This window comes from Tinamus guttatus, unplaced genomic scaffold (genome assembly GCF_059628265.1).
Source record: "Tinamus guttatus ecotype Peru unplaced genomic scaffold, ASM5962826v1 Tinamus_guttatus_pri_ptg000291l, whole genome shotgun sequence".
In the NCBI taxonomy this organism is placed as follows: Eukaryota; Metazoa; Chordata; class Aves; order Tinamiformes; family Tinamidae; genus Tinamus; species Tinamus guttatus.
The window spans coordinates 1,691,780-1,716,556 of record NW_028288825.1 but is presented as its reverse complement, the minus strand read 5'-3'; the positions used below and the strand labels follow the sequence as shown (position 1 = coordinate 1,716,556).

At 55.9% G+C, this 24,777-nt stretch overlaps 1 protein-coding gene across 1 annotated transcript; it reads left to right on the top strand.

Moving 5' to 3' along the window:
• The first annotated feature begins 191 nt into the window (after positions 1-191).
• Positions 192-22,257, top strand: PEMT (phosphatidylethanolamine N-methyltransferase). The gene is made up of 8 exons (XM_088527776.1): positions 192-283; positions 2,265-2,372; positions 12,210-12,325; positions 14,816-14,961; positions 18,092-18,203; positions 20,997-21,071; positions 21,706-21,769; positions 22,085-22,257. Exons 1-7 carry the CDS (start codon positions 212-214, stop codon positions 21,758-21,760), a joined length of 684 nt encoding a protein of 227 aa, XP_088383902.1. The 5' UTR covers positions 192-211; the 3' UTR covers positions 21,761-21,769; positions 22,085-22,257.
• The last annotated feature ends 2,520 nt before the right edge of the window (positions 22,258-24,777 follow it).

Here is a 24,777-nt window from a genome sequence, read left to right as displayed (position 1 = left end):
TTCATTCCTCCGTCCAGGCAACGGGGGGAGAGGAAAGAAGAGACTGGGGGGAAAAAAAACTACATTTCCCATGAGTGCCGCGTGGGGGGGCGGTGAGCAGGAAGCGCGGCGGGGGTGGCGCTGGGGGCCGCGGCGCTGCGGGGCGCCCCGACGGGGTCCCCGGCCCCCCGCCCCGCCGCCGCCGCGGGGGGACGCCGGGCCCCGGCCCCGCATGGCGCCGGGAGACGCTTGGCGCTTCCCTAGGGAATGCTGCGGAGGCCTGGACCAGCTGGATTATAGCGAGGTAGGGCCGCGGCGGGAAAGGGATGGCGGGCGCCCCTCGCCGGCGCGTCGGGGCTGCCCTGAGAGGCCGCGCGGAGGCGGGGGCCGCGCTTTGGGGCGAAACGGCGGGAGAACGGGGTTTGATGCGGCAGCAGCGGGTGTTGTCGTGTGCGTGTGCCCCCTCCACGCCGCAAATCTCGGCGTGGGCCCCATCGTGACCCCCGCGCCGCTGCCTGCGGGTACCTCGGAGCTGCTCGACGGCCCCGCCGTTATTAGGGCTTCTGAGGAGGGGTTCGGCCCAGATGAGGAATAACGCCCTGGGCTTGTTCGAGGATGGGGGAAGCTGGGCCTCGGCAGTGATGCACGTGCGGCACCGCGACGCACGGCCAAGCGCGCCGTGTCGCTTGCCAGGACTGGCACCGCGAGCACCCAAAGCTGGGTAACAGCACCAGGGCTTGCAGCACCCACGGGATGGGGCTGCGCCAGGTGCGGTGGCGCCGGGCATCCGTGGTGCCCCTCCTGGCATGGGGACAGGTCACCTCGAGCCGCTTCCGCTTGGCTCCAGGGCCGATATTTCATGCTTGGTAGCTGTGACCTTTCCAAATGCCAGCGGCCGCGGTGAGCCAGGTACGTGGGGCCGGCGGTGCCGTGCCGGGAAGGGCAGGGTGCTCCGGCTGTCCGGCTCCGGCGTGGGTGGGGGTTTGGCTGCTATTGTCCCGGGAAGGTTTGGGAACGCTGGGAGCCAGGGAGCCGCCACCTCCTGCTGCGACTCGGCGCCTCTGGCTCCTGCCAGCGCTCCAGCCCGTGGGAAACGTGGCACTGCGGGGACGCGGCTGCCACCAGGGTGATGTCCGGGCACCACGAAGGAGCCGGTGCAGCTGCGGTTACACGGGGACCAGTGGGAAGGAGGGGGCACCCTGTTCCCTGCCCGTTCCCTGGCCATGTCCGCTCCTTGCACAGACGGCTCATCCCAACGGGCTCCCTCGTTGTTCTTAAGAGTACAACGTGGGCACAGGCCAATCTGCTTCCTGCCGGCGGCACGGTGAGATTTGGCTGTTCTGGTGGGAGGAAAAGCAGGTGGGTGCGACGTTAATGATGCCGCCAGTTAGTAGGTCAAGAAGGTTTTGTTCGGCGCGCGCGGCGCCGTACGCGGCGAGCGGAGAGAGGATCTCCTGGTCCCCCATGTGCTGCAATTGAAACGGGACCAGACAGTTCAGCCCCAGCGCCAACAGCATTCCCAGTGCCCGGGCATGGCTCATCAGGGCGGATGGGACCTGCCCCAAGGAGGACAGCAGGGTCTGGAGGGGCAGTTTTCCAAGGAATGGCTCTTGGGGACAGGCAGCATCTGTGTGCTTGGATGGAGGCCGCACAGGGAACCAGGTTTAAAGACAGCACATGAAGCCACTGCCTCTTGCATGAGGCAGCGGCCTGAACGGCCCTGCCCCAGCCGCTCCCAGCAGGAATTTTGCTCCTGGAGCTGTTGCACGAAGAGGCCGCGCTGCTGCTCAGGCCGGCCCTTCCTGGCCTTGTCCCTGCAGCCTTGCAAACACAGCTGTGTTTAGGGAGCTGAGGCCTTGCACGCTCGTGGGGGAAGGGCTCGGGCTGGGCTGCTCTGCCTTTTGTTTTCTAAGTTTCTGGCAGAAAAGAAAATAAAGTGTTGGCTGTTTTTCCTCCAAATACCGCTGCAGGGAAAGGGGGCAGGGAGAGAGAAGCGGAATGACTTATTGCATGGAGAAAATGCTGGCTGTGTCAGGGAGCTGTCCTGGGAAAAACATGTCTTTCTTTCAAGCAAAAAAAAAGGGGGAGAAAAAGTAGATTTTTTTTTTCTTTTTGTTAAGCAGGACAGAAAAGTCTTTTGCTGCTTTTCCCAATGCAAACGCATGTGAGCCACCCTCGTGGGGGCTGCCCCGAGAGGCGCCTGGTTTCGTGCGGTGGCATCGCAGCGACACGCGGGCGGGTGGCCCCGGTGTCACCTGCACCCCGCTAACCCGCTGCCCCCGCAGGTGGACGTGGCAGCCATGGCACGGCTGTTCGGATACGTGGATGTCACCGACAGGGACTTTGCTGTCGCCGTGCTCAGCATCGCCTTCAACCCGCTCTTCTGGAATGTGGTAAGGGCATTTTGCATCCCCCCGGTCCCCATGGATCTTATCCCCCCTTTGCCAGCTGCCCCAGGCACCTCCTGTTGCGAATAGCGCCTGACCTGGGTGAAATGACACGGGAAGGAGAGGAGTCCAGGCTGGCAACTAGGACAGGGCAGCATGCTCAGAAACGAGATGTCATTCCACAAAGCTTTCCATCCCAATGGGAGATTTCACCCCCGGAGATTCTCCTTAAAAACACCCCATTTTCCCAGCGTGGGGGGTTGGAGATTGAGGATCGCTGACTTGTGCATCGCTTCAGAAGCACCTGGTGAAGAGCTTTGTTGCAGCCTCCCTAATTTTTCTATGCAACATGTTATTAAAGAATCTTATGGCGTCAGGAATGCGAGGCGGGACGCGCTGCATTATTTCGGCAGCGGAGCCGTCATGTAGCACAAAGAATCAATGAGCAGGAGGATTCGGGATGTGGTCCCTGGAGAGCTTGGCTTCAAAGGGAACCAGCATGAAAGGGAAAAGAAAAAAAAGCACTTTATTGACTCCTGCTGCTGCATCCGGGACTCGTGGGAGGGGAATGAGCGAGGGGAACGAGCGCGGCTTTTGGGATCAGGAGTTTGCCAGCGGTGAAAGGACGGGGGACGCTGGTGTGACAGCAGGACGCTCGCTGCTCGGGCTGTCCTTGGCGGTGCAGGTGACGGCAGGTGGCACTGCAAGACACACGGGCTATGAGCGAGCGGCTCCTGCAGCCACTCTGCATTTTGGGGCGGTGCCAAGAGCAGCGTCTGCTCCCTGCGCTGGGTAAATCACGTTGGCACTGGTCAAACCTCCTCAGTGTCCCAAAGCCCTGATAGGAATCACGGGGTGATGTGCTGCATCGCCCCATGCATGTCCCCCTAAAGCCCCTGTTGTCCCTGTGCTTCCGACACAGTGCCGGGCTTGGGCAATCCGGAGAAAGCTGAATGGTGGGAGAAATTTCCTGCCCGTGGCACATGCAAAACAACTTGCAGGAGACAAACTTTTTAAACCCAGGATAAGCTGCATGCCGGCATCTCTGGGGAGCACACTGGGCTTTGCAGCTTGTCGAGCTCCTGGATTAGGTGTTTTGGAGATTGCCCTGCTGCAGCAGCAGTCTGACATCCATCAGCACTGGGGCTGCATGGGGGAGAGGCAGCGCATCCGCCCTTCCCTTGATTGGGAGCTCTTGAAGATCTAGGACCAGCGTCACAGACTGATTTGGAAATGCCGCGTCCATGATTGCTCGCTGGGAACTCACTCTTACTGTCACCTCTGGTGACTTCTTGCAGGAGTCACACATTTCAAGCAGAGGAGTGCAATAGGTGCAACTTAGTGGGATTTAGAAGCAAATCCCCTGACCCACCGAGTCTGGTCCCTCAAGGCTGAGGTTTATGCTGCTCAGGGCAGCCAGGTCTCCACTCTTGGCTGCTTTCAGCTGTTTAAGCGCTGTGAAGTTTCGATTCCGAACTTGGTGCCTGGGCACTAGAGCTGGCAGAGCCCTGCATCCCTCCGCAGGGATGAAACCCAACCTCTTGATTCGTTTGGTTTTGGTTTTCCCTTCCTCATCTCCTTCACTGCATTGACAAACCCGCCAACTGGATGAGAAGCTCTTGTGGGGGCGAATTTTGCAGACGCTGGCAGCCCGATTGCACCTACCTCTGACCACTTCTTGCTAAACTCGGCGGAAGGGGACAGCGACGGCGCTTTCATTCCTGCAACACCCACAAATAAGCCAGACTTTGTGGTTTTGTCTATTTTTTTTCCCTTTTCTGACCCAAACAGACTTTCCTGGCAACATTTCCCGCTCGGGATGCGGTGCCGTAACACCCGCCGGGAGCATTTGATGGTGGTTCTCCAGGCTGATGCTCAGCAAATGCCGCGGGGCTCCGAGTGCTGCGGTCAAACATCCCGCTACAGAACGGGGCTGCAGGTCATCAGTGTGTCGACTGCAGGAGGGTCTCAGTCCTTGTGGCAAGGAGGATGCCAGCTGTTCATATATATATACATATATATATATTATATATGTATATAAAATATGGCATGGCTATAGGGAAGGGCAAAGCATCTGCTTGATAATAAAGCAAGGTCACAATCTCCCTCCCACCTTGTGTTGCCCCAGGAGTGTCGGCCTAAGGAGCAGCCCCCCTGCCTTAATTTTCTTTTTTAGCTTTATGCAGCTTTTGTTTAGAAACCTGCTGTCATTGTATGTCCCAGACTTAGCTTGTTGCTGCTTCAAAAATAACCTGCCGGCTGCCAGCAGTCCTGCTGTGGTAAGTCAGCATATGCACAAAGGATGAAAAAAAAAATACTTTTAGGGTAAGAGCCTTGTTTTCATATGCATTGGAGGGATATTTATAGGTGCCGGGAGCAGCGAGAGGCCCTGTCCTCGCTGTCCTCCTGTTCCCCTGCCCGGCACGCTGCTGCGAAACGCTTACGGCAGCTGACATGGTGCTGCTCAAAGCTGCTCACCTATAAAATTGCAATTACGTCTTGCCGGGCAAGGTGAAAACGCAACGGGAGGAGAGGAAGGAGTTTAGCCTGCAATAGCTGTGTGCACGGAGAGCCGTGTCTGGCTCCGGCATGTGGGAAGTATTCCGGAGATTTCATGGGGCTAATAATGGTTCTGGGGATGCACGGAGCCGTGAGGAAGAGCTGGCTGCAGCTCTTGACTTGCCTGCGTGTCATTGCAATCACAAATCTTTTTGGTGTTTTACCCAGCTGTCTGGATTTGGAAGTTTCTTGCTCTTTTTGCAAAATCCTTTTTGCTCCCCCTGCTTCCTCCCCCGGGGTGGGGTGATGCAGCACGGGCTCCTTCCCGGTCGCAGCGCGTGAACGACCGCTTTGTCCTGCGGCGAGAGCTGTCACTTGTGTGCTGCGTGGGCACATTCATTTTTGGGTGTGCTCCTTTTTGTGCTTTTTGGCAGAAAAGCAGACTGCGAGCAGCTAATGCCCCTGAGTGGGCGAAGCGGAGATGGGTTTGAGCCGTGTTCTCCACGCTCTGCTTTGGGGGAAAGCCCGGCCGCCAGCGCTCCTTCCTTGGGTGGGAGGGGGGCTCGTTATCGGGTTTGTGCTTCTCGCACAAAAGAAGCTGTAATTGTACCAGCTCTCTGCCAGAAAAGCACAAAAGATATTTCCAGCGAAGGAAAAAGACCGTGCGGCTGTGATGACCCTGGAGGATGCTTCTCCTGCCTGTTCTCCCACCTCCTCTTCCTCCAGGAGCAGGAGCTCCTGGCTGGTGTCCCCATCCCCAGCACGGTCTGTGCCCAAGGCATGTGGCTCCTGGAGGTCTCACTGCCAAGATCCCCTGTTCCCACGAGGAGAAGAGTTTTCCCCTCTTCCAGCTTGGCTGAGGTGGTCCCTGCATGCACAGGGTGCTTCATCCTTCAGAAGCACGGAGGAACCATCCTCATCCTCTTCATCTACGGATAGGCAAGGAGCGTGGGGCTAGATCTCATTCGGCATTTTGGGTGACTGCCTTGGCTTGAGTCTCTCCTCAAGGGGAAGTGAAAGCTGAGCTTCTTCCCCACCAGTGTTACTGGGTGCAGAGTCTTTGCCCTTCTTATTTATTCATTTTTTGTTGAGAGAGTCCCACTAATTGGACCAAAACAGCTTGTGGTGGGGCGAGCCTGTCTGAATAAGTGCAGCTGCTCTATAACATGCTTAATGACACAGCCTTCCTATCAAGAACCCTTTCCTGTTTTTTCCCTTTCCCAATAACCAGCACAGCTCTGGTCTCTGTGCTGCTCCGGGTGCAGCACAGACCCCTTCGTGCTCCTGCAGCCTATGGAGCGCATACAGGCTGGGGCTCCGTGTGCAGGACTTGCCCGTGCTCCCTGTCCGGGCAGGCTTGGAGGCTTCAGAGAGGGCAGGAGCTCCCTTGTGCTCAGGTCACCCATTCGGGGTGGTGACTAATTGCTGGCCTGACTTTCGGGTTGTGTTTCTTGCATCAACAGATAAACAAGGGCACATTTTTGCACCTGGGGCCTCCAATAAACATCCCCAGAAATCCCATTTTTAACGCCAACAAGTCCCAAGGGGCTCAGTGATTGCATTTAATCCTCCAGACTCTTATTGTTGGTTTTATTTTCACAGAATGACAGGATGGTTGAGGTTGGGAGGGACCTCTGGAGATCATCTACCCCAACTCCCCTGCTCAAGCAGGGACACCTAGAGCACGTGGCATAGGGTCACATCCAAGCAGTTTTGAAGATCTCCACTTTACGCATTGGTCTAGCTGACATCTCCGCATGCCTTGTACAATTTAGGCTGCTTTTGGAGCCTGGCAGAAGCTTGGAGCAACGGTTAAAACATTAAACATGTGCAGATATTGCTCCCAAAGAAGCGTGAAAAGCCCTTCCTGATGCAGCTCCCGGCTTGTTGTGCTGCCGGCTTCGAACATCTCATCCCCAGGGCCAGGAGAACAGGGACAGGGCACGCGAGTCCCATCTTACATAAAGATCACGTTGTCCCTCGCTATTGTCGGCCGCTCGGACGACAGCAGCATCGCAGAGCCCTGTGTCCTCGGCTCCGTGGGAAATGTTCCCGAGGGTCGGTTAACACGGAACATGCAACTCGATAGCTTGAACTTCAGCTGAACACCAAGGAGGGCGGCAGCCCTGGAGCGCGATCCTGCGCTCCGCTGGCCGCGAGCGCCTCTTTTCCAGCGAACTCTCACCACGCTGTGAAGGGGTGTTGGGTTTCTCTTGCCTTTTGTGTTCTGCAAGGTGTATTTATTATTTTTCTCCCCCCTCCTAGTTCTCCGTCCCTCTGCCTGTGCCAGGCTTTGGGGGAGCGCAGAGCGGGTACACGCTGTCCGGAGGGATAGCAGTGCTGGGAGTCCTCGCTGGCAGGTTTATTCCAGAGAATTCAAGCCTAATTTCACCAAAAGGGCAGCAACAGAGCATCAGGGAGAAGCAGACTTGGCTTTGGGTGCATTTGCAAATGCAAATGGCCCAAGAGGTGCTGGACTAAGACTTGGTCATTATGATATTGCAGCCAATGAAGTATCCATTGTGCTTCTTTACCCTTCAGCACAAAAATTACCAAGGGTTTTGCAATCCTGCTCGTGTTTCCTCCCCCCATTGCTTGTCCTTGCCCTTGTCTTTTTGTCTTTGTTATCTTTTTAAAATGTTCCTGCCCATCTCCCGCTTCACCCTTTGGCCACCCCGCGGCACCCGGCGCTCTTTTCCCTGCGCTAATTACTGTGTGTAATTGCGACCTGCTGCTGGCCGCTGCCTTGCCGTACGAGAAGGAGGGATGCTAATGAAGAACATTGGGTACTGCGTGACGGGAGAGCCGGGCTCGGCTCGCCGCGGACTCGCCGTTCTGTTATTGCCAACCCGACTAGAAATGATGTTTCCGTCTCTTGTCAGCCACTGGCTAACGAGTGTAATTTTTACTTGCTGAGAAGCTGGGGCTATAATGGACTTCATTAGCAGATACATGAGATGCTACCAGCCCAGCATTAGAGGCAGAGAGGAAGAAAACAACCCTGGCGTGGAGGCGATTTTATTCTTTATTTCTAGCAATAGGAGCGGTCCTGAATTAGTATCGGGTTCAGCTGTGTGGCTAATGAGCTGGGCAGAGCTGGAATCCGTGCAAACTTATTAAGGCAGACGAGTGGCCGAGACGATGCCCAGCTTGGAGCATGGATGATCCCAGGCTGGGCTGTCTCGGCTCCTCCTCCTTTGCGGATGTGGTTCCTATGGGTTAGTATGTTGGGATGCTTCCACTCTTCCCCACCTCCCTTTGGCGCACTGGGAGAACTGCAGCATCTGATTTAACCTTTCAGGTGCCAAAAAGGTGTTTAGGAATTGCCCCGGGGGAAATCCTGGAGCATCCAGCCCTGTTTTTTGGATGAGCACGGAGCTGGGCTAACCTGTTGGGATGCAGTGGCCGAGCCAGTGCTGTGGGAGCCTGGGACATCCCAGCCCCTTCCAGAGCCACTGCTCAAATACGACTCACACAGGAGAGCAAAAGGCCAGTGACATTGGCCAGCATCTCCCACGAGGCCAAGAGTCTCGTTGCAATGGACCAGAGATGAATTAAGACATGGCAGAGTCTTCCCATCCTGTAGCCAAGGAATAGCCTTTTCACACCAGTTACAGGGGTTTTGTTTGTTTGCTTGTTTGTTTGTTTTTAATGTGGGATGCATTTGCTGGAAAATTGTCCATTTTAATTCCAGCTAAAAAAACTGTTCTATTTTTTTAAATCAACCTGGTCTGGTTTAAACACCAAATGTTTCCCCATCCCTCTACGGAAAAGCTCTTCTGGCTGCAGAATAACCCTCAGGTACTCGCAACCTACACCTTGCCCTGCTCTGCCAGGAATTCCTATTGGAATTAGGGGGCTAGAGCTAGGCAGGAGGACCACAAGCCAGCAGAAGGTCTGTGACCATCCGGGATGGTTCCCCATGGCCAAAGCACATCAAAAATCAACTAATACAGCTCTCAAAATCACTCTCAAAATCACCTGCCTTCAGCTTCCAGCCCTTCTGACGTAAATCCCAAGCTCCCTGCTGCCGAGAGGAAGAGGTCGGATTTTGTGTTGGAAAGTGCTAGCAAGCAGGAGCCCATATTCCATATCGGATTTGTTTTTATTGAAGAGGAAAGGATCCGGCTTGTGGAACATTAAGGGGCCCCGGCGTGCTTCAAGCAAGGACATGTTTTTATTGCCACCCGCTAATGAGATGGCGCTTGGGCCAATCGCATAAACACTATTAGAGAAATGAAATGTCTTATCTGGCTGCTTATCATGAGTGGATCCAAGGTAAAGACTCCGTGCGGAAGTAATCCCGAGGGACTGCTCTGGGGTGACGCGTACCCAGTCCTTACGAAACCCTTCTCTGTTTACCTGCCCGCTTGTTTTGCTTGCCCGGCACAGGGCCATTAGCCGAGGTGACCCGCGCTGCATCGCTGCAATTGCCTTCCCGGAAAGGGATGCAAGATTTTAGTTTTTTAAGGTGAATTCCCTGTGTGGTTGCGGGAGGCCACGGCTTCTGCAAGGTTCCTCTTTGCTCTTTTGAAGAGATGGAGTCAGGTTTGCCCTGTGGTCAAGTCCCTCGGCTCATTCAGGTCTGCAAGCCCTCGCTGCGCTTTTGGCTTCTTTCTCTATTTCTATGTTCCCCTTTTTTTGCAGGCTTTGAGGATTTTTGAACCTTCTGGTCCACCAAGGTATCCCTGCATTTTTGTCCTCTGCGATACTGCTCCATGCACTTGCACGTGGCCATTTGCTTCCAGCTCCTGCTCATGGGCTGCATCCCGCTCCCAGGTCCTACTGCTGCTCCCGTTTGTTGGTGGGAATGGCCCTGTGCCTGCGGTGCCCATCTCTTCCCGTCTCTCTGCAGCGTTTTAGCTGTGCTGATGGGAAGCCGGTGCTCGCAGCACTTATCCAGGGAGCCTTGCTGAGTCGTGGGCGCTCTCTAAAAGCTTTCGTGCTCCATTAGCACCTCAGGGCTTGCTCTAATGGATGCCTGGGAATTGAGAAGCCTGCGGAGAAAGAGCCGCGTCTCCAGGCAGGCTGGGCCAGAGCCGTGGATGCAGGAAGCAATTCCATAAAGCAGAGCCCACCGCGGCGCTGGCAGGAGGTGCCAGCAGGCACGAGGGATGCGGTGCCCGGCCCCGCTCCAGGACAGCGGCTAGAGGAGCACGGCTGAGAACTGATGGCTCATAGCACCTAGGATGCGATAGTGGGAGGATGCACGAGGGACCGTGCCGCTAAAAGGCCATAAGAGGGGAGACATCCCCTGTCTCATGCCTCGCACACGCGGGAACGTGACCAAGGGGAGGTGGCAGCTAATTGCTGCAGCCGGGCAGGGGCTGTTGAAGCAGCTAATTAATTCCTCCTTAATCAGCTCTCTATCTGCTGAGAGCCGCGCGCCACTATCTCCTCCGCTGCAACACCTTGATAATCCCTGCCCGAACGGCCCTCGCCGAGAACATATTTAAATAAACTCAATAGAGATTTCAGACAGATAGCAACCGTAATTACCAGCTTGTACAAATTAAACCGCGGTTTGTTCTGTTCTCTTGCTCCTGCCTTCGCTGCCCAGAGCTCCCGCTAATCATGTTCCCGCTGCCGGCGGCACGCCGCTCCCCGGGGCTGCTCGGCACATGCCGTCGGAAAGCCCGTGCAGTGCCGGGGCTGTGCGCCGTACGCCGCGCTCGGAAAGGGAGGGAACAGCCTTGCGGTCCGTGCTGCCGCGTTCAGGAGGTAAAAGTTGGGTTTATGTTGTGCCTCTGGTCCCCACGGGTGAAATAGAGGTGACGGCATCTTTGCTGCTCTTCCGCCACACCAAGAGCTCACCGGGGTGAAGGAGAAGTGTGGAAAGTTGGATTTTTTTGTCTTAAGGTTGGCAGTTTGGGCTGGGTTATCCGTGTGTCTGTGGCTCACCCCGTCTGGGTGCATTTCCCCTTGCTCCGCTGCAGAGATGGGTTTGCAAGACCAAGTTGCTTTTGCAGGGGATGTTTGTGGCTTAGGAAGCTTCATCCTGCTCCAAAAGGCAAAAGTGCCACAGCAGGCAGGAAATCTTAAAAATATATATATCTATACTCACAGCCATCACCAGGTTTCCTAAAGTGAAAGCCCAGAACTTTGGGAAAAGCAGGATTGAATTGCTTCTGGTTTCACCCTTGGGAGAGTCAAGACGCTTCTGAGCTCTGTTTGCAAGCAGGGAGATCAGGAACGTGCCGCACCATCCCCATGGCACAGAGCCTTTCCCGGCCCCTCCAGAGGCTGCTGGAATCATTTGCATCCATCATGCAATCAATAAAATAGAATTAAAAAGAAAAAACACATAATATTCTCATTTACTAAAAATACAAAGGCAGCCGCTTATCCAGGCGTTGGCTGGGAGATAATATTAGCCAGGAGCGCCTAAAATTAGAAAGCCAGGAGCGCGCCAGAGCTAATGAGTTGCTCCTGGCCAGGAATTAGAACCGGAACCAATTAATTGCTACGAAGTGGCAGCACAAGCCCAGCTCCGACGGCGCTTCGGTCCCGGCCGGGGAGCTCGGGAATGCCGGGAGCCGGAGCGCGCAGGAAGCCTCCCCGCTCCAATGGGTTTTGCAATCGTTCCGCCGGGACACGCATTTTGGGAAGTGAGCGGCCACTGGCGGGGTGCACATCCCGTGCCCGGCACAAGCATTGCAGGGAATGAGGGAATTTGTACAAGCGAGGGGCATGTGGCTACGTCCCCCCACTGGGACCCAGTCACCTGCGCGGTCCCATGTTTTGCTTTCCAGAGGTGGCAGCGTCCCCCTCCCCAATTCCTCCTTCCCGCCTCGCGCGGCGGCTCCCGTTTTAGCAGCAGCGTGACGCATGATGCCTTAAATTCAATTTAGGCTGCAAACCATTGAGGCCAGCCAGGAAAAGGCAACGCAGCCGCGCGCGCTGCCACGAGCGGCTTGGTAATTGCGGAGCAATCATTGCATAACTAATTGAATGAGCCCGCGGCATGTGCGATCAGTGCCCCGCTCGGCACGGCTTCCCGCGCTCCCGCTGCCCCCCACGGCACTCGGCGCCCGGCATCGGCCCAGGGAAGGAAGCAGGACCCTCAAAGTCGCCCTGTGCTGCTAATGTTTCGCTGCTAAACGGAGCTAAGAACCTGCACTCAGGGTGAGGGTTTTGCATGCAGCGAGTTGGGGCCATACGGTGGCAGCATCTGGGGTGGCTGCTGCTAGCGGCGATGCCTGCAGCTGGATGCACATCTGTCCGCAGCATCTGTCCACGTCAGAGCACCCCGAGGGTCAGACCTTTGTGTCCCCGGGGTCTGTGTCCTGTTCTCCCAGTCCCAACACCTCCACCGACCGCTTTGGTTTTCTGTTGTCTCCTCAGGTGGCCAGATGGGAGCACAAAACGCGAGCGCTGAGCAGAGCTTTCGGCTCGCCGCGCGCCGCCTGCTACTGCCTGGGCACCGTGATCCTGCTGCTCAACTGCGTGCGGAGCCACTGGTAAGGACGCAGGGACGCGCTGGGGACAGCGAGTCCTGAGCACCGTGGCCTTGCTCACCCTGGGCAGCGAGAAGGCCACATGCATGGGAGGGATTGCATGCAACAGCGTTTTTTTTTTTTAATTATCTCATTAAAAATAGAGAAATAATTAAGCTTGTTGTTAAGAAGCCATTTTTCTGCGATCCGGCAGGATTTATCTCTGGCGCTGCCAGTCAGGGCGGACTCTGATTAAGCTCCAGGGCTAACGGGTTGTTTAGGGCTTCAGGTGTTTTCCCAGGCACAGTAGCTGGAATTTGCACCCATAGGTCCAAGGTTGGCTTTCCTAGAAGCGGCTCCGGGACCTGCCCTTGCACCTGCACGCGCTGCTGCGGGAAGCGCGCGCGGGTCCGCACGTGTGCGCGCGGCGCATGGCTCAGCGTGCAGCGTGCCGCATGCTCGCAGGGGAGCAGCTCTGCGGTCGCTGCCGCCTGTGGCAGCTTGTAGACTGTGAAAAACCATTCAAAGCCTTTTATCTGCTCTTTTTTTGATTAATTAAAATGGCCCAGGAGGAATGGCAGGGGGGCTCCGGAGGAATGGGGCTGCTTGCAATGTGGAGCTTGTTTTGCCGGGATATTTCAATGCACTTGGGTTATTCCCTCAGACTGCAGCCGGACCGCGTGATATCCGATAGGTTTGGAGCGAGTCCTGGGCTGCGAGCAGAGGGGTGTTTGCCCGATGGTCCTTGGGGATGCTCTGAAATGCACCCAGGAAACTCAGCACGTGGGGTGGCAGCACCCGGCCAAGGCTGCCCAGGGTTACTTGCCCCAGGCTGGAGCGGCGGTGCCGTTGGCAAGGCTCGATCCTGACCGTGGGTGCCTGGACAAATGTGGCAAAGCTCATTCCAGCTCAGCCGCTTTCCTCTCCTGGGCTGCTGCAATCAGCCTTTAAACTCCTTTAATCACCTCTTTGCACCTTTCAGGTCTTTTATGTGGGTGAGGGCTGCCAAGGCACACGGAGGAGCCTGCAGGATGTCTCTTGTTGCTTCCTTCTCTTTTCCTTTTGATTTTTCCTTTTTGAAAGTGCCTTTTCGACAGGCTCCAAGCTGGGGGAGGAGGGGAGGGGAGAACAAGCAGCGACTTGGCGCACGACTCAACATCAGCCACCACGGCCCCGTGCAAGCTCTTCTGCAAACGGGTGGCACCAGGGGAAGCCATTGAGGGCTCATTAGGCAATTAGACGCTTCCCAGCTCCAAGCTTCATTATCAGCCTTGCCTCATTTCTGAGAAGCGATCCCAAATGACCTGGAACCGGGAGGACCTGCTTGCTCCCTGCACGCACCAAGTGCCCGGGTTTTCCTCGCCGTCCTGCGAAAGCAGTTCCTGAACTCTTGAACTGCCTTAACCGTGTTGGCTACCCCGGAGCTTTATGGCTTTTATCTGTGTGACATGGGACGTGACAACCTGTTCGGTCGGCCGGGTCGCCGTGCAGTGTCACCGTGCCGCAGCAGCCAAGCAGACTTTCCCCGAGCCCTGCGCCCTTTCCCAAGCCGGAGATGGGAAGTGAAGGGAGCCAACCCCAGCATGGTTGTGCTTTCCGCAACTTCCCATTGCTGACGCTGGAAACGGGACCAGCCCGGGGGCAAGCAGCCCCTCGGGATGCAAACAGCCCAAGCTGACCTCAATAGCGCACAGCCCGGGCGCGGAGCGCAGCCGTTACGGGCAAAAGAAGCTGTGAGGATGATGGCTGGGAGAGCCATGGGTGGTATTGGCAGGGCAATTTTAAGGGTGGTTTTTGTTGTTGTTGTTGTTGTTTTTAAATAAACCAGTTCTTCTGTTGCGGCGCGATTGCTGCTGGGAGCTATTGGACAGTTTAGCCCCATTGCCTCCTTTGGCCAAGATGAACAAAAAAAGCCCGAAATGGGGGCGAGACGCGCGGCGCCGGCTCCCTGCGGTCCCTTGCGTCCAGCCGGGCAGAGGGAGCAGCGACCCAGTTTCCTTGACGAGCTCGTCGCGTTCCCGGCAGGGAAAAGGGTTTGGAAAACGCAGCCAGGTCGGTCCAGCTTCGCTCCACGCTCCGGTGCCGTGCGGCTTTCGGGTTGTGTTTTGGGACCTCTGGCTGCTCCCACTCGGCTTTGCCAGGGAAAGGGACTTTCCCGGGAATTTCCGATGTGGGGGCAAGGTGTAAAGCTCTGAGCTGCTGCCTCCTTGCTCCCTCCCCATCTCTCTGCTTTTATTCCCTGTTTTGTTTCCTTGCTCCAGCCCAAAGGGAAGATGAAAGAGCTTCCCCCTTGGCACTTGAAAAACTCCCTGACGATAACAAAAACAATATGAGCGAGCTCCAAAGAAAACAAAGTTATCATGCAGGTGCCTCAACCATGAGATTTAAATATCATTTGAGAATTTGCTTGGTGCCTGAAGACCCCTAAATACCAAAGACCTCCAAAGTGGTTGATGCCTCATTGGGGTAACCGCTGATAACTGCTCTTAACTACCCCCGTTGTCTCTCCAACAGCTTCACAGAGGCCATGAAGAGCCAGCCCAGGCTGGAGGGCTTGGACTGCCACTGGGCCTATCTCCTGGGCTTGGCCGTCCTGGCTGTTGGGACCGTGTTCGTCATCTCCAGCTTCTTGGCATTGGGTTTCGTCGGGACATTCCTAGGTAAGCGCTGCCGGGATGTCCGGGGTGCTTGGTCAGCAGTGAAGCTGTTCAGCTTGCATTAGCTTCTCCAGAAATGCAGATATTAGGCAGAGAGCTCCTTTAATCCCAACGGAGGCTTTGGGACACGCTGATGCAGGAGGAAGTGCAGTGTCATGCCCGCAATTTTGGAAAGCCCCCGTTATCCCAGGGGTTGGCCCATCCCTCAGGAAGGGGGTCGGCAAGCAGACCCGAGCCCCCCGTTTCCCCTCAGCACAAGGCTGAGCTAATTCAACAACTCACACATCACCTAAAGCCTTATATATTATATATATTGCAATTTCAAATGCGGTCCAGTGGTGAAGTCCAGCAGCAAAATAGCGAATGGCTGTGTGAGCTGTGCACAAGCCAAGCTGTGTGCTGAGCCCCAGCCCGCTCGGTGCATGTACCGAGGCCGCTCTCAATTGCTCTTCCCTCTGCACTAAACCTGACAGCCCTTGACGGATGCTTTTATCTGCCGCTTTGCGGGGGAAAGCATTTTCCACTGCGCCTGCTTTCCCATTTGCAGAGTAATTCTATTAGCGCTGTTGACTTTCAAAACACGCCGGTATGCGAGGAATTCATAAAAATAAGAGCCGAGAACAATAAATATCTAAGGAAAGGGGCAGCTCCCGCTGGCTGAAATAATCCCAGGCCCGGCTTTGACACTGCATTTAGGCTGTGCTTTTGCAAGTGCTTTACAAACCAAATTCAATTAGCTCCTGCGGCGTCTCCAGGAAGAGGAGCGGGCGGTAATAACCCTGCCTGGTTTTCAAGGGCCGCTGCAGAGAAACGGTTGGAGTTGGCCAAGATCCGACAACTAGAAATAGAGTCCTGAGCGCGTGCGCTCTTGCTGCCTGCCTGTAGCTCACCCCAAAATCACCTGCGGTCCCCCCTAAACGCCAGGAGCTGGGGCAGCTCCTGCACTGCTGGAAAGTGGGTGATGCTCAGGGATGTGGCCGGGGTGGCTGGAGCCAGGAGCGCTTCCGAGCATTCTCCGGAGCTGGTTGCACACTCCCCAAGGTTTAGCTGGCTCTGTGGTTGCTTACGTAAAGTCTGATTCATCCGGCCAGAGGGATCTGCTGGATCTGAATTGTTGGGGAAAAGCAAACGCGTGAGTCAGGCTCGGGGCGAGCGGAGAGCTTGGCTCCGTCCCCTGCTCAGCTGGAGCCAGCCCTGGTCTCACCAGCGACCGGGACATCTGAGCACTGAGCTGCCCCCAGGTGCACAGGACGGAGCTGCTGGGTTTGGCCCGATGGCCACTTTGTTCTCATAGTGATCCCAGGGACACTGTCTGGCCAGGAGGACGCAGGGGCTGCGAGTCCCAGAGGGTCGTGCGCAGGATGCTCTCCTGCTTGGGATGCAGTGGGGACCGCAGGTACACGCGTGGTTCCTGTGTCCCAAAGGTGCAAGAGAAGCAGGGACTCCCTGCAGGGACCGGATCTCCGATTCTACCCATCCTCTTCCTCCCTAGCAGCCCATCCTCCTCTTCCTCCTCCTCTGCAGAAAGGTCCTTGCAGCCACCAGTGGCAGTCGGAGCAATTCAGAAAGCAACAGGCGCTTGCCAGGCTCTTAGTTTAGAGCCTCTTTTTGCTGCCGTTTGCCCTATTTTCTGACAAATGTGGCTGTGAGGACTTGGCTCATTGGCGGTGCTGGGGATGCTGCCTTCCAGCAAAGGTTAAAAAAAAAAATTGGATTCCAAACCTCATCGACCTGTTGCCGGTGCAGCGCAAACCCATGCACAGCCCTTTCCCCATTGCACCGGCTGGAATGTAAAAATATATATTGTTCTATTCTATTCCCCCTGTGTCATTTCTATTCAAATGTGCGGATGCAGAGGCAGGTTTGCTCCTAGCGGGGCCGCATCCTGGCGGCAGGGCCTGGGGCTTGGCGTGGGCGCCTGTTCCTGCTTGCAAAGGGGCCTTGCATGATTCCCGCTTGCAAAGGGGCCTTGCATGATTCCCACCGCGTGAGCGGGGCCGGGAAGGAGGCGTTTGCAGCCGTGCAGGGGGCAAGGAAAGCGCAGGAATGGGCTGCGACCTGGGGGGGTGCTTTGTACCAGAACTGTCACGGAGACGCATTGCCAAGTAACGCTGGGAACATAAAATACAAATACCAGGCAATTATCTCACTTAGTGGCCTGTAGTTAAAGCCCCAAAGCTTGGTATAATTGGGCAGGCGCTGCTTATCCTTCGAAATAAATGTTTTTGCGCCCTGTGAGGCCAAAGAAATTGCGCTACGATGCAGGTAATAATAACAACCTTGAATGCTTTGCGCTCCCGAAATGCTTTTTATCTGCATTTCCAAGCCCTTTCTCAACCTTTTTTAATCCTGGCCACCCCCAGCGACAGGAGAACAACTGATCTGATGTTTGGCTTGTGATATCGCAGGCAGGGATGGAGGGGACGCAGGCTTGGGAGCAAAGCTGGGTGCACTGGGCAGGCCCGGTCCGTGTGACGTTGGCCGGTGTCCGGCCCTGGAGCCCTTGCTGGGCACCCTGCAGCAGAGGCACGGTGTATTCCTGCTTCTCCTTTGCTTTTCCGGGCTCCTCATGGGCTGCAGTGTGTGCAGGCTGCTCCGAGGCTGAGGCAGAGCCAGCTGGAGGCTCTCGGAGCTTTGCTTGCTCCGGAGGACAAGTGCCTGCTGTCACCCATGTGCTGTCAACTGGGAGGTTTGTAGGTTGAGGCACTGCAAAAATACCCTGGGAATCTGAAATTGGGGGAATTGCTGGGGGAGAAGGGGTGGCTCCAGCAAGGGCATTTGCTGGTGGGAGCCAGAGGATCCTGTCTTGAAATGGTGGTGATGCCCAGGAGTGAGTGCCGAGGGACGTGGCTGTGATCCATGAACCCTGCTGTGGGCAAAGAGCCCGTCCCAGAAACGCCGATAGATCCGGAGCAACCTGCCCGCTGCCCTCAGCAGCCACCTTGGCCGCCTCCCTGGCACTGCACCCATGTGGCTGATAGTGGCTCGAGGGCCACCAGCCGTCAGTGCGGGGCCAAGGAGCTGCATCCATGGGGGGAGACTCCAGCAGGGATGTCCCCACCACATCACAGCCATGGCCGTGACATGCACAAGTCCCCCAGGATCCTAATGAGCCGCTCTGCTCGCCCCGCAGGTGACTACTTCGGCATCCTGATGGAGGCAAAGGTGACGAGTTTCCCCTTCAGCATCCTGGACAACCCCATGTACTGGGGCAGCACCGCCGTCTACCTGGGCTGGTCCCTCATGTGAGTACCCGCTCCGATGCCTCCGCTCCGGACTGCTTTTATTCCAAGCTCGGCATCTATTGCAGCAGCGGCTACGCGCCGGCGAGGGCAGCGTCAGCAGCGATGCGCTTTGCGGATGGAAAAACCAACAGCCGGGGCCGGACTTGCACCAGGGGTCCCGCAGCAGGGACAGGTCCCGGGATCAACCTGGCCCCTAATTATACTGGAAAAAAATCAAAAGAAGCCAAAGCGCCCGTTCCCCCCCGCAGCGTTTGCACTTCCGAAACGCTTCCACACTGCAGCTTAATAGCCGGCTCGGGAGGAAATGAATAGGCTGTAATTGAGCAGCAAATGAGCAACACGCTCTGGATATTCTGCGTATTGAGTTTTATGTGGCTTTATTTAATACCGCTTTTTATTTATTTGCCCAGGAGCGAAAGGCCTAGCTGCACGGAGCACGGCGGGCTGTTAGCGCTTGTTTTGCACGGGCGCTGCGACGTGGAGCCCCTCGCTCGTGCTTAGCAGGGGAATGAACCGCTTTGCCTCCACCGGGCCGCATTTTGCGGCTCAGCCGTGCTCAGTGCTCCGGTCCGGCGCATTCCCTGCTTCTGCCCATAGCGTTTTTCCAGAGTTTGCCTGACATGTCCCACAGGAGCCATCTGGGCTCTCCATGCACCAGGGCCACTGCTTCTCCTCCAAGCCCACGGCTGCTCCGTTGGCTCCAGACCTGTGGGAAAGGTGCGGGAACCCCTTCCTGCAGCTGAGAGCAACGATGCAACCTGCTGTGCTGCAGCAGGAGGAGGAATCTCACCACGAGGAGCTATAAGGAGGGTTATTTCATTTTATTTTCATTAAGATCAGTGTCAAACGATTTCCCCAGCTCTTTGCAGAACAAATCAAGCCCTTGCCCTGCTCTCCACCGCATCCGCCCCGATGCTGCGTTTGCGGGATGCGCAGGGCGCTTGGCAGCCTGCGCCGGGCCCGGAGCGGAGCGCGCGTCTCCTCCCCCGGCCGCACATCACGCTGCGCATCGTGGCCTCGGATCCCAACGGATTGATTCATTCCCGTCTCCCGGGGCACATTCCGCACAATTCAGCGCGCCTGGCGGCGCACCAGGCAGCCTGCCCTCCATGCTGACATCCAGCATCCAAAGCAACGCATGGAGCAAAAGCCACTATTATTTTTTATTTTGTTTTGTTTTCCCCTTCCAGGATATTGCAAATACAGCCCCAGCTCGACGCACGGCTGCTGTGCAGCCAAAATAAACTTGCTCCACAAAATACGCCCAAGGTGCCGTTTTGACCCTGTTTGCGCACAGGGAGTGATGGGGCATTTGGGGATGGCCCTGTGCGTCTGCCTGGATCCAAGCTGATAAATGAGGTTTCTCCGGATAACTCTGGAGCTGGAAGGGCCCCAGAGATGTCCACACCTGCAAGTTGGTCATCGCTACAAGTCGGTGTCCCTTGAGGGGTTGAAGCTGCAGTTGCCCAAGGAGGGTTGAATCCTGCGGCCACAAGCAGAGCAATGCTCGCAGGTCCTCAAAGGTGACATCCCAAAGGGAGAGAAGTGGCAAGAAACCCACCTTGAACCCCTGTCCGTGCTGCAAAAGAAGCCGCTGCCAATAAGTAGGTCAAGCTTGTAAGAAGAAGGAAAAAAAAACTCAATTTACCCAAATATTTCTCATTGTCCTGGTCAAGCGTTCAGCAGCTCCTGCAAGACAAATCAAGTATTAGTCGTGCGGGGATGGTTCTGTGTATCTTTGGATGGGGAAAATGTTTTAAGTCATGGCAACAAGCTGTGTAAATCAGGGCTGGTGCCGCAGCCAAATGATACAATTAGAGGTCTTGCTGTCAACAAACAATCATGCAAATTTGTTCTCTCTGATACAAATCAAGGAGAAGACATGACTAAACATGTAATAGCAGGCAGCCAGGAGATGCAGAAGGTGCCCAATGTTTCCTAATGAGGAATAAACTTATTGCCAAGGGGAAGGAGCGAAAAGGTGACGCTCCGCACACGTCTCTCCAGGAATCGGGGGCATCCCAGCCGCACGCTTGGACCTTTCCCCCTTGGAAGGAGTTTTTCCACCCAGCCGGGATGATCCCTGTTCCAGAAGGACTGAGATGTTTATTCCTGGTGGGAAGCCGCTGCGTGCAGGCAGCTCCCACCCTGCTCACAGTGCTGAGCTGCAGCTAATTAAAGGCAATTAGCAGTCCCCTAACGAAGGGCAGCGCAGACGGTGCTGGTGGAGCACGTGGTGCAGGCGCTTGGCGGGCAGGACGTGCGGTGAAGTCACGTTTGCCAAAGGCTGGGAAAAGCTGGCGCTTGGCCATGGATCCGGCAGCACCTTCTAGCCTCGGAGCAGGTGTTGGAGGTCGTTTCCATCCCTATTTTTTGCCCTCGCTGCCATCAGCCCACAGCAGCAACCCAGCTCTGAGTCCTAACCGCAATGTTGCTGCATCCCTGCATTTCCCGACTCATCCCACGGATCCATGAGAGCCACGGGCCGATATCAACATCCACTCAGCTCATCCCGGGCCTGCCGGAGGAGCACAGGTCGCATCAGCAGCTGCTCCACCAGCTCACATGTATGTGGGCCCAAATAAGAGACATCTCCTTGGGCTGGGGAGGAAGCTTTTCCAAGTAGCATCTTCCCAAGCTGGTTAACACAAAGCACAAAAAAACCCCACCTTTTGTTCGCTTCTCTTTAACGAACAAGAGGCTCTCATGGCCTCAAAGGTCTCGTTTCTCTTTCCAAACCGTGTCTTGCTTAAGCCCATGTACTTACCTCCCTCTTCTTCCCTTGCATGACAGGCACGCGAGCCCAGCTGGCCTTTTGCTGACGGCTGTAGTGGCAATTTCCTACACAATTGCAGTGCTCTACGAGGGGTGAGTAGCTCTGCAAAGCTGGAGAGCTTCTAATTATTGCTGCTGTCTTTGAGTTCCAGGGTTTCGGGGAATTGGAAAAAATGAGGATTTTTTTTTTTCCAATTAATTCCATGGGGACAAAGGAAAGCACGTGATTGTTCCTCACTCACTTTGCTAATGGGCAGATGCCACTCCAGTGATTTTCTGAGTTCTAGGAAGTTGTGCACATATCTGCTTTTCTCCAAACGAGGTTCCTCAACTTTGGGGGCCACTTTGGGACAGGTGGGAGCGATAGGGAGGCCACGAGGGCTCACGGGGTCACCTGGGGAGAACCCCAAAAAAGAGCTTGCGTTTTGGCCTCCCTTCCATGGGCATCTCCGCTGTGTTGCACCCACCTGCCTGGACTGAATGGCCACAAATTATCCCCAGAAATGGTGGTTTTCTTGCAGCAGCGGGAGGGCTCTAGTGTCAGGGAGAGGGGGCCCAGCTGAGCCCTGCCAAGCTCGGCACAGGGATGCTCCTGCCCCGGGCACAGCTGAGATTTTCCTGCCCAAAGGGGAGTCCTGAAGGAGAGACAGGACCAAGGAGCACTTGATAATTTTGATTATCCGGAATTTTTCTTCCCTCTAATCCCGCTCTTGCCCTTCTCCCACAGCCCCTTCACGGAGGAGATCTACCGGCAGAAGCAGAAGGGAGCCAAGAGCAAATAGTGATTGCAGGTAGGTTTGCAGAGCAGTGCCCCAGCCCCGCAAAATACAGCCACCAGGGTCACTTTTCGGGCTGGCAGCAGCTGCCCAAAGGCTGTACACCTGCCTCGGGCTGTTCCTGGTGGGAATTGCTGCTTTTCCCATCGTGGGATGGGGGGCAGCAGTCCCACTCCTTGCTGCAATGTAAACCCCATGGATGGAGGTGCAAGGGGACATGGCCCAAGTGTCCCTTGGCACCTCTGAGCTGCCTTCACTCCCTCACAGGGTGGGCAGGGGGAGAAAATAAAAGGGCTTTTATTTTTTTTTCTTTCTTTCTTTTCTCTGCAGCCGAGTCCTGTTCTGCCCTCGCGAGCTGGAATCAAACAGTTGCCAGGACTTGGTTTTGCCCAAAGATCCTGGTGCCGGAACCGGTTCCGAAGGGGAGAATCCCAGGGGCAAAGCTGCAGCCCAGGCTGGATGCTTACACATTCCCTGAACAGTTTGAGAACTGAACTGTAATTGCGAAAAAAAAAAAAAAAGGAAAAGAAAAAAGAAAGAAAAAGGAAAAAAAAAAGAAAAAAGAAGGAAAAAAAGAAAAAAAAAGGGATAAAGCCCCTGGAAGAGGGGAAAAGGGAATGGGGCCTGTGTGGGAACCCCAGCCAGCCTCCCCTCTGCCAAGGGGCTCATTCCTGTTTTTCCCATGTCCCTGGGCCCTTCGAGGCCCCGCGCTCCTTCCCGCACTCCCACTGCGGCCATTCCCAGGAGGAGCTCGTGCAGCCGCCGTCCCAGGGGAGCAGCGTCGAGCCGAGGGCCCGGCGTCCTCGCGGCTCCAGCCCTTCTCCGCGAAGCCGCCAGGTTCCCTCTCGCTTGTGCATGGTTGTAATTCGCCCGTCCAGAGCTGCTCCTCAAGAATTAAAAGTCTTGGTTTCTTTTCTGTGGCACCTCCATTGCCTCGAGCCTCGCGAGTGCCGCCGTCGTGATCCTCTGCTGTTACACGAGGATATATTTTATTTTTACTGCTGTCTCAATGGCCTTCCCCCTGAAGACTTGGGCTTAGGTTTTTATTTTTAGATAAGTTTCCACATCCCCTTTGCAGCCGATGTTTATAGAGGGAGGCCGAGCCGGCCCAGTCCCCATAGCAACCTCCCAGCAGAGGATGCGCTGCATTATGCAATTTATGTCAGCGCTGCCAGGCCTGGCTCAAAGTCACCGATGTAAATAAATTCAGATTTCTTGATAGGCAAAATCAGTATTTACAAAAGAGATGTTTGCTTATCGGGGAGGCATTGCTCTAGCGGGATTACGGCCAGGGTCACGTTTGTGCTGTTGTGCTCTCGGTCTGGAGAGCAGGTCAACCCCTGATGTGGGTTGGGGGCTTCACAGATGGGAGAGCAGGTCAACCCCTGCTGTAGGCTGGGGGCTTCGCAACCCCCTGCAGCCCTCCCTGCTGCTCCCTTGCTCCATGTCCCCTTCGCTGCCTGCGCTGATCTATGCCTGTTTTTACCGGCTCTTCCCATGGCAGCCGGCATGGATTAACAGCTCCCTGCCTTTGGAGAACTGGCTCCGTCTGCTGCAAAGCTGCGTTTTGGCATTTCAGAGAGATCTGTTTCATTGCCTAAGACAAAACCAGTGTGCGCAGAGCTAGTGTCTGAGCTGGGCGGAAAGGCAGAAAAGATGGTTATTTGCGGTATTTAGCAGGGAAGGATTAAGGGACCTTCCTTCCCCAGGAAAAAAATGATCTTAATGACCAAACCTAATGTTTCTAAGAATTTGCAGCCCCCACAGCAAACCATGATAGTGCCAGCACCTATGTCCCCACCATGCAAGGACATGCAGTGTTGGGAATGTGGCGGGACACCCCGCAGTGTGTCCCTGCGGGCAGACAGGTCCCTTGGGACGGAGCTGTCTCCAGCCGGCAGCATCGGGGGGATGCGAGGCGATCGCCCTCGCGCCTTGGCAGCTCGGGTTTGTTTGCAGCCTTGGGACAAGAAACAGAGCATGCAAACCCGCAGATAACGCCCGCCCTCGTGTTCAGGACATTTCTCCAAAACAAACGCCGATGCGGGAGAAATTAGTTAAATCACAACTTCTCCCTGGCAGGCACGGCCGGGTCGCTGAGTCCATCGCCCTCCCGCGCCGCGGGGTGGCCCCTCGTGTGCGCCGGCAGCTGAGATGCTCCGAAAGCTCCTGCTTGGGGCTGATGTGTTTTTTTCCATGTTGCCTTTTGCATTCCTCCTTGGCATGGGGTTACTTCCAGGCCAGGGCTATTTGGGAGGGAGGATCGCGGGACCAGCCCCAGCACCGTGTGTGACCATAGGTAACCCCGCGCACCCTGTTTGCTTTCCTGCCTTGCATAGCAAACAAATACTATGAGCCAGTAATGCAGAATAAACATCCGGCGAAAGCAACCGGGTGCTTGTCACCCCATCGGAGCTGGCGAGTGGGGACGGGCTGCGGCAGGGGGATGTGCCCTGCGATGTTTGTGGATTGGGGAAATGGAGGGATACTATGGATGGATCTATGGATGCTGCGGCCCCAGGGCCTCGGCCACAGCCCGGCTCCTCCGGGCACCCGCGTTGGTGTTGGGCACTCGATGGGCGAGAAGTGATGAGGCTGTTTTCTCCGGTTTGCGTGCTAAAAAAAGCTGCTCTCTGACAGCCTGGAGAGTTCTCCAGCTGCGACACGGCCTCCGCTCTCTGGTTTCAAGGAACCGATAGGAATGTGCTGTTTTTTCCATGTTGCCTTTTTTTAGTTTTCGTCGGAGAGCTGCTTACCAGAGGCAGTGGACTCAGCTCCAGGCTCAAACGCAGCCCGGCTCCAACCCCAAACCCTGCCCCTGATCTCACACCATCCTCTGCAACCCTCACACCCGAACCCTGTGGGTGCCTGAACCCCACCACAGGTTGGACAGAGCCTGGTGTCGGATGTGGCCCTCGCAACCTCCCGCCGGCTGCACTGGCCCCCAAAAGCCTTTTATTTTTGCCATAGCACCTGGCAGCGGCTGCTATTTCCATGGGAACCCTCTCAAAGCGGGTAGCAAC